The sequence below is a fragment of the Castanea sativa genome, chromosome 11, assembly GCF_040712315.1.
Source record: "Castanea sativa cultivar Marrone di Chiusa Pesio chromosome 11, ASM4071231v1".
NCBI lineage: Eukaryota > Viridiplantae > Streptophyta > Magnoliopsida > Fagales > Fagaceae > Castanea > Castanea sativa.
Window position 1 is genome coordinate 68104387 of NC_134023.1, and position 15343 is coordinate 68119729.

At 36.3% G+C, this 15343-nt stretch overlaps 2 protein-coding genes across 2 annotated transcripts; one reads left to right on the forward strand and one right to left on the reverse strand.

Moving 5' to 3' along the window:
- Positions 1-352: 352 nt before the first annotated feature.
- LOC142617023 (uncharacterized) lies at positions 353-1506 on the reverse strand. The gene is made up of 4 exons (XM_075789730.1): positions 1122-1506; positions 975-1053; positions 675-782; positions 353-623 (listed from the first exon to the last, which is right to left on the reverse strand). Exons 1-4 carry the CDS (start codon positions 1504-1506, stop codon positions 353-355), a joined length of 843 nt encoding a protein of 280 aa, XP_075645845.1.
- Positions 1507-6777: 5271 nt separating this feature from the next.
- LOC142615409 (disease resistance protein RPM1-like) lies at positions 6778-10958 on the forward strand. Its single transcript, XM_075788158.1, has 2 exons — positions 6778-9719; positions 10595-10958. Exons 1-2 carry the CDS (start codon positions 6815-6817, stop codon positions 10624-10626), a joined length of 2937 nt encoding a protein of 978 aa, XP_075644273.1. The 5' UTR covers positions 6778-6814; the 3' UTR covers positions 10627-10958.
- Positions 10959-15343: the final 4385 nt, after the last annotated feature.

The window sequence follows — 15343 nt, forward strand, 5'->3', positions numbered from 1 at the left end:
TATCCATTGCAACTGGACAATGGAGAAAAAGATGATTAACCGGTTCACCATTGCACTTGCACATGTAGCACTAATCCAATATCCAAACCTCCTTTTTTCGTAAATTGTCAATCGTTAAGCACTTCCCTAAAGCAGCAGTCGAAACAAAGAAAGCAACTAGAGAATGAATTTTCTGTTTTCAAATACTTTTCCAAGGAAAACAATAGTCATTAGAGCCCACTAAGAGATGATAATAATCCTTAACTAAAAAGCCCTTCTCTCTATCAAGTTTCCAGCACATCTTATCCTGACCAAACACTTTCACCGAAGCACCATAAATGGTATCCATGAAACCGGCCAATGCCTCTGATTCTCAAGCATGCACACCCCTAAAGAAACTTACATCCCAAAAAAGGACTCCATTATCAAGCTTTATAAGCTCAGCCACACTAGCCTCCTTGGTTCGGCAAAATCTATACAATTCCGGATAGCTGACTGTAAGGGAAGTCTCACCATACCAATGGTCTTGCCAGAATTTCACCCTTGACTCATCCCCAATATCATATAGAATGTGGCGGGAAAAAGAAGGCCATCCCTGACTAATATTTTTCCACAAGCCAACACCATATGGACCATTAACAGGCCTAGTACACCAGCCACCCCATTCATAGCCATATTTCACCTTTATCACTTACCTCCAAAGGGCAGCCCTCCCCATCCCAAATCTCCATAGCCACTTTTCAAGCAAAGCTTTATTAAAAAGTCTTGTCTTCCTTATCCCTAAGCCACCCGAAGCAATGGGACTGCAGACAGTAGCCCATTTAACTAAATGGAATTTTGGTTCATCTCCAATGCCACCCTATAAGAAATTTCTTTGTAGTTTCTCAATTCGGTTAGCCACAGCTGCAGGAATAGGAAATAGAAATAGAAAATAAGTAAGTAAATTAGATAGAGTGCTTTTAATTAAAGTGACTCTAACTCCTTTGGATAAGTACAGATGATTCCATCCTGCTAATCTCCGTTCTATCTTCTCTAGAATTAGGTTCCATATTGCCTTATCCTTGAATTTAGCTCCTAAAGGAAGACCCAAATACTTCATTGGAAGAGTACATTCAACAATAAGTCCAAATTATGCATCATACCAACAGGAACCAACTCTGACTTGCCCAAATTTATCTTTAGACCAGAAACCACCTCAAACCAAATGAAGATCATATGGAGAAACAAAACCTGATCCAGATCAGCACCACAAAAAATCAAAGTGTCCTCCGCAAAGAGAAGATGAGATACCACCAATGATCTTCCCTCAACACGACCCACACTAAAGCCTGACATGTGACCATCATGGACAACCTTATCCAACATCCTCCCAAGGGCTTCCATAACTAGTACAAACAACAAAGGGAATAATGGGTCACCTTGTCTCAACCCCTTGGAACTCTCAACTATTTGATTGAAATCAATTTCCATTTGAGGGCACAAAGGCACACGCTTAAATGGGTTCACAAGTATTTGATTCTTTTCCATGTTATTCGTAGCTAGGTGAATACATGTGGCCGATCCTAATTAGTCTGGTTGTGCATTCGAAACCGAATCTAAAGTTTTTGGACTAAAGCTTTGTTGTTGTTGTATAGTTTATAGCTAGGTAGATTTTTGAAGCATTGGTAAAAATAAGGCAAAAATGCACTTTTGGTCCCTACATTTTGGGTCAATTCCCATTTTGGTCCCAAAATTGATTTCTTTGCTAATGTCACCCCTAAAAAAAGAAAATCATTTTTAAAATGGTCATTTCCGTCAGGCTAGAAACCAAGAAATCTTACGTGTCTAACGGAATGCCCTGTTTGCTGACGTGGCGTTGACGTGGTTGTTAAAATATTATTAAAAAAGATTATTTGGCATTTTTAAATGCCATGTAAACATTTTAATTTTTTAAAATAAAGCCACATCAGAAAATTTATATAAAAAAGAAATTAAATTTAAAAAAAAATCTTAAATCTAATTTAATTAAAAAAAAACTTGTTTCTCAAAAAAAAAAAAATTAAAAAAACAACTTGGTGTTCAGTGTTCTTCGTGTTCTTCCCCATCAAACCCAAATTTCCAGAAAAAAAATCCAGCAACCAAACAACAAACATAGACTCAGATCGGCAGAACACAACAGCACACCACAACAGAAACAAAAACCCAAACCAACATCACACCACACGGCCAAACCCATAAATCCGACCACCACTTCCACCGTCCCCCACCAGCCACAACCCCAAACCACAACAGTAGAAAAAAAAAAAAATCAACCACAAGAAGAAATCACCACTTCCTCCTCCACCACTTCTTAAGAAATCACCACCATCTACAGCAAGAAAAAAAGAAAAAAAAAACCCACAAACCAAATCAACCAAATCGGACCACGACTCCTACGATCCACGCTCCGACCCATGAACAATCAGACCCACGCTTCGATCCACCATTCGATCCACGCTCACGACTCCTTCGATCCACACAGACCCACGAAGAGAGAACAAAGAACGGAGAAAGAGGGAGAGAAGAACAAGCCTCCGCGACGTTGAGTGCTGGGTTGGTGGGTTTGGGTCTCGGCGAGAACAGAGAAAAGAGGGAGAGAAGAACAAGCCTCCGCGACGTTGGGTGCTGGGTTGGTGGGTTTGGGTCTCGGCGAGAACAGAGAACAGAGGGAGAGAAGAGAGAACAAAGAAAACAAGTGAGAGAGGAGAGAGAAGAATAAGCCTGAAATGAAATAACTCCTTTGCTGTGGGATGTTAGGTGTTGGTTTGTGTTTGTTGTTCGGTTGCTGGGTTTGAGTTCTTCCTGGGTTTGATGGGGAAGAACACGAAGAACACCTAGTTTTTTTTTTAATTTTTTTTTTTTGAGAAACAAGTTGTTTTTTTTAATTAAATTAGATTTAAGGTTTTTTTTAATTTAATTTCTTTTTTATATAAATTTTCTGACGTGGCTTTATTTAAAAAAATTAAAATGCTAACATGGCATTTAAAAATGCCAAATAATATTTTTTAATAGCCACGTCAGCAAACAGAGCATTGCGTTAGACACGTAGGATTTTTCCGTTTCTAGTCTGACGGAAAGGACCATTTTAAAAACGATTTTTTTTTTAGGGATGACATTAGTAAAAAAATCAATTTTGGGACCAAAATGAAAATTGACCCAAAATGTAGAGACCAAAAGTGCATTTTCGCCTAAAAATAATAAAGTAAAAGGAAGGATGTACTGAGGTGATCTTATATGTTTATTGGCATTTTACTTGTCATTCTAAGAGCTAAGAATCAATGCAATTTTTTTCTTTGCGAAGATAGCAAATGGCATTATGGTAATTTAGAGTTGGTTTGTCCCAACTAGATAGAAGAGAATCGTCAACCTAACTGATCAAGGATGAAAATTGAGCTAATGAGATTGATCCGGTAGTCTGGGTCTGGCTTTGCTTATATATCTGTTGAACTATATGATTAAAATCCATTTCTAATTGAGGGCATGGGCATAACTTCCAAATGGATTCACAAGTATCTGATAAGAAATAATTATATAACAAGATTTTTTTTTCTTCTCATGTATGCTTCATAGCTAGGTAGAATTTTGAAGTGTTGGGGAAAACAGAAAACTTTTGTTTTTGTTTTGTTTTTTTTTTTTTTTTTTTTGGTACTGGAAATCTGATAGCCTCTCAGTGAAACTCTCTCTTAGAGAATCAGTTGTTGTGGTAATACCTGGCATATTAGTAACTTGTTATATTTGAAACTACCTATTGCTTATTGTTTTGTTGAAGTCCAATACTGATGATATGGTAAATCTCGCTTAGGTACTGTTCTATGTTTTCAAGAGATGGCGGGGCACTTTCCAAACTCTCCTAAACTAGGATATCCTGTCAACAGTGGTGATGAAAAGTACGTCTCTGGCCTTAGTACCATTCTGGTTGCTACTATTCAAGAAGCAAAAGACAGGATTTCTCAGATAGAATATATATTCTGCAGCCAGCTCTACCCTAATTTCCAATCAAAGTCTAAAAGCCTGCAAAAAGTTTATTTTGAGGCCAGGAAAGCTGCAGAAGATGTGTGGAAAGAGAAGGAAAATGATCTCTTAATCCAAATAGAAAGACTTCCAACTTGAAAAGAAACAAGCCCTAGAAGAGAACCAGTCTCTTTTGCTGGGTTCTCTAAAAAAAACCCAAATTTGCAAGTAAAAAAAAAATCTGCAAAAAAAAAAAAAAAAAACCCAGCAATCTAGCAAATCCAACACCATAGCCAACTCACTGAACCATCAAATCATAGCCTCACCAAACTACCACCTCCAACAGCACCACCGCTGTTAGCCACCGCCCAAAACCCCAGACCGGAAAGCAAAAACAAAGAAACAAGAAAAATGAAATCGTGAGAAGAGGAAGCATTCAACTCACGAGATTGGAGCAGCGGCGAGCAGCAAAAGCAACCTGATTGTCTAGATATAATCTTGTGTTAATGAGCCCCAAGAAAAATAGTGTAAGAAAGTTTTTCTTGAGAGGTGTTTGGTGCGTTTTCTTTTTATGTTTTTTTTTTATTTAATTTTTAAATGTGTTTTTTCTAACGAGGTGGGTAATGATTACCTAACAGAGATCACTACAAGTGAGTTAAGTGATAATTTTCAAAACACGGGTGACTTAGTCAAAACCGGCCAAACCATAGGTGGGTTTACTAGAATTTTTCCTCGTTAAAATGTAATCCATCATATTATAGCATTAGGTTGCCATTTGTAGCCTGTAGTATGTAACTGATGTTTCCATCATCTCACATTGTGTCATATAGCCCTGTGGGACTTACAATTTGTGACAAGGGTATACACATGTGTTGCATGAGATACCTTGCATGCATAAGAGGTGGTTGTGGTTCCTTTCTTTTGTTCACTGTTTCATCAGCCACTTTAAAGGATATAACCAGCCTTTAGTCATTGTGGCTAGGCTAGGGGTGCTTTGAACTCCTATCTATAAACCCAAGAATTGTGTACCACCTAACAGCTCAGATGTTAGATGTATACATAATAGTTGATTCAATGAAAATGTGTTTTTTTTTTTTTTTTCCTTTCCTTGAGAATCAAGACTGTAATTTTAATCATGTAAAAGCTAGCGTGCATCTTCAAACAAAATACACTCAATATCTAGAGGAAGTGACTCCATCCGTACACTATAATCCTACATTATAGCTTTAAACCATGGATTGTAGACCCTCGATTATCAAGGACTCTTCTGCTATAACCCAAAAGACATGGTGAGGAAGACCAACTACCAACTTTGTGGAACATTGGAAGTCACCAAGACTATTCCCTCCTTACATCAATGGTGTATTTTACTAGTGGTGTATTTTAATGGAGGGAATGCTGTTAGCTTTGCTCATTCTACTTTTATAGATAAAATTTGAAGTTTGCTTTCGTTAAGGCATTTTTTTCTCTCATTTTCCTTTTTATTTTTTTTTTTTTTGGTTTGCATTTTCCATTTCTGCTGTTTTAGTTTTGTGCCAAAATCTTAGCTTGGATAAGTTTGGTTTTGTATTTGTGTTGGGTGACCTGTGCAGAAAGCATCAGTTACTTTGGTGAGTTTTGGTTTTCTTACACCCATTTTCACATGGGTTAGTTTAGTTTATATCTAATAAAGAATCAATTCATAATTCTAAAGTTTTTAATTAGATAGACTAAACTTGTATTTAACTCTTTTTTATTATTATTAATAGCCATTAGTCAAACAAAGTCACTTTCAAGTTTAATTCTAAGGTCCAATGACCTCAATCCTGCAGATCAAGAAATTGTAGTTTCCACCTGATTGGTTGAAATGAATTCACCAAAAAGTCATGAAGATAGACCAATTATGCAGCATTGAGGAACTTAGATAATTCTAATAGCAGAGAGAGGAATAGGAAGGAGAGCGAATTTTGGGAATAGAAAATTCTTATAAGAGGTGGTTTATTGCTGAGGTAGTGAGGTCGCAAACTTAAGTTGACTTTAGTAAGGGAAGGTGTAACCGTAGTTAAATTGCACAATAGTAATAAACAAATAAAAAGAGCAATATTTAATCAGTTACTTTGGTGAGTTTTGGTTTTCTTACACCCATTTTCACATGGGTTAGTTTAGTTTATATCTAATAAAGAATCAATTCATAATTCTAAAGTTTTTAATTAGATAGACTAAACTTGTATTTTACTCTTTTTTATTATTATTAATAGCCATTAGTCAAACAAAGTCACTTTTAAGTTTAAGGTCCAATGACCTCAATCCTGCAGATCAAGAAATTGTAGTTTCCACCTGATTAGTTGAAATGAATTCACCAAAAAGTCATGAAGATAGACCAATTATGCAGCATTGAGGAACTTAGATAATTCTAATAGCAGAGAGAGGAATAGGAAGGAGAGAGAATTTTGGGAATAGAAAATTCTTATAAGAGGTGGTTTATTGCTGAGGTAGTGAGGTCTCAAACTTAAGTTGACTTCGGTAAGGGAAGGTGTAACCGTAGTTAAATTGCACAATAGTAATAAACAAATAAAAAGAGCAATATTTAATCATTTGAGTTTAATGCACATGTACCATGACAAGTAGCTTGACAAAGGTAACTACTGGTGTTGTCCACCTTATTGGCTAAGACTTTGTCATTGCTTTTCTCATCAATAATGCAGGTTCATCATTCATCATCTTTTGTGCACTCGTTCATACATTATTTTATATTTTTTAATCTGCAATTATTCTTTGTATAGAGTGGATATTTGATCTATAGGAGCTCAACCTCAGGCAACATTTGATCACAGGGAGGAGCCAAAAATTCAGATGAAATAAACGTTAGAGTAAGAAGATAAGCTACATGGCAGAGGGGGTAGTCACCCGTCTTATCGACAAGCTGATTTCCTTGTTAAGCGGAGAAGCAACACTGCTACAGGACATCCATGAAGAAGTAGCTGACATCAAAGATGAACTGGAGAGCATTCAGTCCTTTCTCAAGGATGCAGATGCAAGGGCCGCAACAGAGGAGGACATTAGCGAGGGTGTCAAAACTTGGGTGAAACAAGTAAGAGAAGTAGCTTTTCGTATGGATGTTTTCATGGATGAGTACTTGCTTCATGTGGCTCAACATCATCATCCTCATCCACGTCATGGATTCAGTAGTTTCCTCCAAAAATCTGCTCGCTTGATTACCATGTTAATACCTCACCACAAAATAGCCGTTAAAGTTCAAAAGATCAAAGCATTGCTTCAGAAAATCAAGGAAAGAAGTGAAAAATATGGCTTCCAATCCACTGGCCTAGGATCAAGCAGTAGTGCTCGGAATGTTAGATGGCATGACCCTCGAAAGGATTCTCTTTATCTTGATGACAAGGACATTGTAGGAATTGAATCTCCTAGAGATGAATTGATTGGTTGGTTGGTAGAAGGACTGTCTCATCGTACAGTGGTTTCGGTGGTGGGAATGGGGGGACTAGGCAAGACCACTCTTGTGAAGAAAGTCTATGACCACCAAATGGTGAGAGGATACTTTGATTGTCATGCTTGGATCCCAGTGTCTCAATCTTACAATATCGAGGATCTACTTAGAAGCATAATCAAGCAATTTCGCAATTCTAGAAAGGAGCCTCCTCTATTGGGAATTGACGCAATGGAAGAAGAGTCGTTGGTCAATAATTTGAGAGATTACTTATGCCAAAAGAGGTATGTGGTTGTATTTGATGATGTATGGAAAATTGACTTTTGGGAGGGTATAAAACATGCCTTACTTGATAGTCATATGGCTGGTAGAATTTTGATCACAACACGTAATAGGGAGATTGCTAGTTTTTGTAAAAAATCATCACCTGTTCATGTTTACGAGTTGCAAGCACTACCTTTCAATAAGGCATGGGAGCTTTTCTGCAAGAGAGCTTTCCAATTTGATTTTGGAGGACAGTGTCCCCAAGCATTGAAGAATTTGTCTGTTGACATTGTCAAGAAGTGTGAAGGATTACCACTTGCAATTGTTGCTATTGGTGGCCTTTTGTCAACCAAAGACAAAACTGTCATTGAATGGCAAAACTTGCATGATAGCCTTGGCTTTGAGTTTGGAAGAAATCCCCATCTTGCAGGTGTCAACAAGATTCTATCTCTAAGTTATGAAGACCTGCCTTACAACCTTAAATCTTGCTTTTTATACCTTGGTATGTATCCAGAGGACTACCTTATTAATAGTGCAAGATTGATTCGACAATGGATAGCTGAAGGTTTTGTAAAAGAAACTGGGGGTAAAACATTAGAACAAGTTTCACAAGAATACTTGATAGAATTAATCCACAGAAACTTGGTTCAAGTATCTAACGATGACTCTGATGGAAAAGTTAGACAATGCCGACTCCATGATCTCTTGCGTGAGATCATCCTCCAAAAGATGAAGGATTTGAGTTTTTGTTATAATTTCTCAAAACACGAGTCTAGCTTTGAAGGACTAACTCGACGCATGTCAGTAGACGGAGTTTCATATGCTGTACTTAAGGGATTTGAGGACACTCACATTCATTCTCTTTTATTGTTCAATCTTGATGAATTGCCGAAGTCCTATATGAATACTTTTTGTGCTAATTTCAAGCTTTTGAAAGTAATGGATTTTGAAGATGCTCCACTGGATTGCATTCCTGAAGATGTGGGAAATTTATTTCACTTAAGATATTTAAGTTTGAGAAGTACCAAAGTAAAAATGCTTCCAAAATCCATAGGAAAGTTGCGAAATCTAGAGACTCTAGATCTAAAGCATTCCCTAGTGTTTGATATACCAGTTGAGATTAACATGCTTCATAAGTTGCGCCATCTTATAGCCTACCATCGCAACAACCGAATAGATTTCAGTTTGGCTTGTGAAAAAGGGGTAAAGATACAAAAAGGGATTGGGTGTTTAAAGGACTTGCAAAAGTTATATACTGTGGAGTTGAATCATGGAGGGGTTGATCTAATTGAAGAGTTGGGAAAGTTGAGACAATTGAGGAAGCTAGGCATAAGAAATGTATCAAAGGAAACCATGAAGGTTTTGTGTGCCTCTATTGAAAAGATGAACCACCTTCAATCACTAGATATAGCCTCAATGAGGGAAGATGAGATAATTGATTTACAATCCATTTCATCTCCACCTCAATGTCTCCAATGCCTCTACATAAAAGGGCGTTTAGAGAAGTTACCAGATTGGATTCCAAAGCTTCAACATCTAGCTAAATTAATGATTTTTTGGTCAAGGTTGAATGAGGACCCATTGGAAGTCATTCAAAATCTACCTAACTTAAGGGAGCTCATATTCTCACACCAAGCATACAATGGAGGGCAGTTGCACTTTAAGGTAGGAGGGTTTCCAAAACTCAGGGAGCTACAGCTTGGCTGTTTATATTCAGTGCATTCATTGTTGATAGATGAAGGAGCATTGCCTCTTCTGGAAGATCTTGTCATGGGGCTCAGTCCACTACTAAAAGAGGTGCCTTCTGGAATCCAGCATCTGAGAAACCTCAAAGTATTGGGAATTGTGGACTTGCCTAAAGAATTAGAAGAAAGTTTGGATCCTGAACAAGGGTCACATTACTGGATTGTTGAGCATGTTCCAGTCATTTATCTCCACCACAAAGTGCGCACAGGATATTACGGCTATGACACCCACATTCTCGGTTCCAAGCATTTGATGCTGTCAAGAGTGCAAACAACCAACAAGAATGATGATCATAACGAGAATGACAGCAACAGTATCAATGTTTTAGTTGAGAAAGGTTAGTGCTAAAAAAATGGCTGTAGATTTGGTGGTAAATATTTTTTTCTCTCTGGTGAATAATATCGTGGGAGTTGTGTTGTAGATTTGTAGAGGTAGAGATGCTTTTGAATCATGAAAATATTGTGTTTGTAATCTTGGGTGCCTTGCCTTTCATGTTCAGAACTAAGTATCGTATGGTTACTTATAATTCCTTGATTAGGCCCCTAGGGTGAATTTTATAGGGTCTATACGTACACTAGGGGTAGCATTTGGAAGGCTGTTAGTTTTTGTCTAAATTTTTGAATACCATGTTAAGAGCCGGAGATGTAAGGTCTAGTGTTAATAGCTTCCAAACTTTTAGTTTCTCTCATGTGCATCAAAATGGCAACAAGGTTGCCCTTGCCTTGGCTAGGAGAGCTTGGTTGTCTTCCCCTTTGTTTGTGTGGATGGAGTCTTTGCCACCAGACATCCACAATGTCGTTGTAAACAATTTTAGATCATGATTTGATTGAAAGTATTTCAGAATGATTCTATTAAAAAAAAATGCTAAGAGTCAGAGAACTAGTAACTCCTTGTCAAGCCAATCCTTGACAAAGTGCTTCTAGGTGCACCTCACCTCTTTTTAAATTGTGGGTGTTGTCAAATTCTTAATTTTTCTCAAGTAGATACACATCACCAAAATTGTCATTTTTGGTAGACATGTAGATAACTCCTTGTCAAGCCAATCCTTAAGCTCTTTTATTATTAGCGTCATTGAGAAACTATAATCTTAAAATAGATGCCACTCTACAAGGCTTCATTTGTTCCTGATTCTTTGATGTATCCCAGTTAGCTAATGGATTGTTGTTTGGACAACTCTAAGTAACCTTTCAATTTTGCCAATCCAATGTGCAGCACTTTCAAGAAAATGGCTCCAAAGGCCATAAAGGAAATCAGGAAGTTTGCCCAAAAGGCCATGGGAACAACTGATGTCAGAGTGGATGTTAATTGTTAAGCTTAACAAGCATGTCTGTAGCCATGGGATTCAGAGTGTGCCAAGGAGAGTTCTGTGTCCGCATAGCGCGTAACAGAAATGATGAAGAAGATGCAAAGGAGGAGTTTTTCTCACTAGTCATTGTTGCAGAGATCCCTCCAGAGGGCTTAAAGGGGTTGGGCACCATTGTATTTATGTTACAGAGTTGTTATTTCTACAAAATTTTGGGTTACTGTTGTTTCTTAATACCTCAAGGAGCTTCCTATTAATTTCTCTTTAGAATTTTATGAAATCATCATGCAACATCAATTAAATTATTATTTTGTTAACCTTATTTCATATCTCTATTTTAGATTCTTTCTTTTATATGTGTGAGCTGTGCATATGTGAAAAAGAGAAATATAAAAGAAAAAATTATGTATAATTTCCTAGATATTGTACCTTGAGTTTTTTCAGCTAAATACAGTCATGTAGTTATATTAACTAATTCAATAAAAACAATATTATCTTTAAATAATTTATATCTTTTGATCAATATAACCACATAATCAAATTCAATCTGAAAATACAATACCTTAAAGACAGCAACTTTTGCTTACGGGAAAGTTTAAGACCACAATTTTAATTTGTGTCATAATTATGACATGGTTGACTCTTATTCTGCTATTGATCAAGAAAATGTGGTGGTTTATCTGTAACTGATTGTCCTGTGACATGTCGACTAGTTCGGCAAGTTGTGACAAATGTGGTTGTCTTATAAGAACTGTTTGACCTTTGCAATAGTAACTACACCCCTGCTTTAAGAAAAAAAACGACACCCCCTCGTATACTCTCTCCCCAGTGGACTTCACGAGTGTATGCATATCACTGATATCAGCATATATATAAGGCTAAACACATTGTCATAGCCGCAACAAAACAAAGCCCCAGCAGCGAAACAGCTTCATAACACTCACGAGACATAGCTCCAATGGTACTCTCCCTCTCTCTCACTCTCTCTCTCTCTCTCCATATATATAATGTGTATGAAATGTGTTGAGCCTTGATGCATATCTTATGGTGAAGTTTGATGTTTTACTATTTTTGTATCCCAATGAGGTAAAGTTTAGTAATCTGAAAATGGTGCATGGAATTTATACCTCAAAAAAGAAAGAAACATGGGGCTCCCTTTTGCAAGCTTATTGTAGAGGTTGAGGAACCATGGTTTCATGCCCTGCCAGGTAGATACTAGGCATTCTGAGGGGTCTTTTGATTTCACACATGTTTCCTGATCTGGGTTTTCTTTTTATCAATCTCTAGAAGATTTTGAACTAGTTTTGCCTTGAAAATTTTACATGGGTTTAAGGATGTTAAATAATTATTACTCTCCATTTTATTTTTTATTTTTATTTATTTGTCCTTTTTTTTAATAAAGGGTTTTCCTCTAAACTGATTTGGAGAAGAAATCCAACCAATGCATGGTGATTGAAATGAGTATCTATATATATTTTTAATTATATAATATAGTGATATTTACTTCTTTTAGTGTCTGTTTGAGTTACAATTGCAATTTAAAAACACAGCTATTTTAATTCGTAAAATTTGTGAAAAATGTTGTTGTGGAAAACTTTATATAACCAAAAAAAAGGGGAAAAACACCCCCAGGTATGTGACCATTGTCATGTATTTAGCTCACACAACTGGGTTTTAGTAAGCCACTTGGCTTGGGGTTGGGGATACTATGTTTTGTGCAAGTGTGTGTTGAGTTCAACATTAAGTGTGTGCTAGGTTGATTTGGGCTATATAAGCAATTACGAGAAATCTTAATTGTAACTAGACTAGGTATAACACTAGATGTGATTAGAGCTTTCCTCAAGTCATGATAGGAGGAATGATCATTTTGTTGGAAAGGGTTGGATAGTGCCACTGAGTCATAAAGTTCTTAGCAAAATTGCACGAGATTTAAATATGGTTTTATATACTTTGCTTCGCTGGCTTTGTTAATTGGTTATTAAATTCTATCTTTGAAGTAGGCTATGTTCAAACTTAGAACCAAATTTAGTTTGGTACTACAATTGTATCTGTAATTCCTTGTACTGTTTATACCTAACTTTTGTTCAACTATTGGCAATTTGACATAAAATTATATAGAGCATATTTTTCTCAAGTTTATTTATCTATTCATTTATTTTGAGTTATGGTCCCAAGGAGAGTGAGAAGGCAAAGTTTGAACTTGTGACCTTTACTTCATGGTCTTTAGTTCTACTCTTCAGGGTATTTTTTCCTCTCTCAATTGTCTTAGAGGTTGAATCACTAGTTGGAATTGGGTTTTTCTTAGTTTACATATCTTTAAATTGGACTGATAATGTTGTTATTAAGAGTGTTATTACTCAATATTCATAATGTAAGTCATAGACTAGCTTCTCAAGTACGGTAGATTAATTTGGAAGTCCAGGACAGGCTTAGTTTATATATTAGTCTATTGAACTATGTGATGGATATGTGATGGATAACAGTTTCCAAACAAGGGTGCCGAAACAAACTCCTAAATCGGTTCATAACTATTGGATAAGAAATAGCTGTTATGAGCCTTTTCCCTGTGTATAGTTCATAGCTAGGTGGAATTTTGATTTTTGAAGCATTGAGAACAATGGAAAACTTTTGTTTTTGCTTTATGGCAATATCGGCAGTCTGATAGTCTTATGGTGAAACTCTCTTGAAGAATTTGTGAATGAACTTTGGCTCAATCCTCTTACTACAAGAATACAAAGATGGTGAGGTCATGGCCTCAAAAGAATCAAAGGTTACTGGTGTGTGTGAGTGTAAATTATAACCCCCCACCCCCGCAACAAATAAAGGAAGAAAAGAAAGAATAAGTTGTTTGTGGTAATAGCTGACCTAGTAATAACTGATTAAATTCAAAATTATCAATTTGTACTTTTGGTTCCTGATTTGTGCCCTAGAGTACATCTCCAATATACTCGCTCTTTTTCTATTATTAATAATATTTTTCGTTACTTATCAAAACAAAAAATTCAAAATTATCAATTTAATTTTTGTTGAAGTCCAAACACCAAAGTCCTATGTTGATGATATCTTATCTAACTACGCTGCTGTACATTTTTTTTTTTTTTTTGAAAGCTAGAGATGGAAGGACACCTTCAAAACTGTCCTAAACAAGGGTATCCTGCATACAGAGAGGATGAAAACATTGAAAAGTGCGTCTTGGGCCTTGGGACTACACTGGTTGCTACAATTGAGGAAGCAAAAGATAGGATTTCTCAAATAGAACATATATTCTGCAGCCAGATCTTCCCTACTTTCCAATTGAAATCCGAAAACCTGCAGAACTTTCTTCCTGAGGGCAAGAAAGCCAGGGAAGATGTGTGTAAAGAAATGGAAAATGATCTTATACTTCCAATAGAAAGACTTCAACGCGAAAAGCAACAAGCCCTTGAAGGGAACCAGTCTCTCAAACTTGAATGGGGTACTAGCCAAAATTAAATGTCAACTACTTGAGATTGATGAGCGAATGGAATTGCAGAATAGGGTTGTGCAATTGGTTCCCGAACGCAACTCTGCTATTGTAAATAAGGGAAAGCAACTTCTAGAGTATGAAGAAAAGACAAAAGATCTTCTTGCCAAATTGATTGGCCTTGAGGGAAAAGTCAATGATTTAGTTATTACTCTTTGAGAGAAAAGATCTTCTTGCCAAGGGAAAGCTACTATTACTCTTTGATTTAGTTATTAAATTAAAAGTTATACCCTATGTATATACTATTTTTCTTGAAGAGTAGAATTCTAAAATTCTCTCTGGAGAGTTAACCTATTTATAAAATTGTATAGTTGGAAATGAGAACCTAGCTAGATGTTTATGAGAAACAAATATATATCAGGATTTTGCTATCTTATTTGTTTAAAATTGAGATTAACTTCACTGCCTCACTTGAAAAACTGCTGGTTTAAAGTCCTTTTTTTTTATCAGGCAACAAATACGCTAGTTTTTTTTTTTTTTTTGAGATAGTTACACTATGTTGCTAAGCCTGCTACTCGAACTCTTTCCTCTAAGACTCCAAGCACTTTATGCATGGAGATGTATCAATTAAGTCACCTACAAAGTTCTTGAAATAAGCTAATATTTTAATAGGCCAATGAATGCAAAGTTTATTGAAATTGCCAAAAACTGATTATAAAATAGACATATCAGAAGGATATGCTTGAATATTTTCCGAGAAATATTCAGATATTGTATTGGCATCATCATATATGGATTGCAGGATTTGGAAGACATCTCTATTGCCACATTTATGGAGGGTCATTGAGAGGGTTCACCATAAGATGTTTGTTTTTTTATGCTTGTTGGTTCTAAGTTCCCATCAGTTTCTATTTGGGGTTTACTGTGGAATCCAGACTAGGGTCTTGGGCCTCTTGGCCTTTTAGGTTGAGTAGGAGTTAGCTTATGGTAGAGTAAACTTTACTATTCTTTTGCTAGAGTGAGTGACTGAGTTAACATATGGATATGTCACTGAAGTGGGGCTACATTTTTAACATCAATATACATATAAAAGCAGAGACCTCACGTGAGAGAGCACGAAATTTTGCCAAGTGGCACTCTCTTCGAAAAGATAATTGATTTTTTTTTTTGAAATAAAATACATCATTTTTTATTTATTACACTTATTAGATGCCAC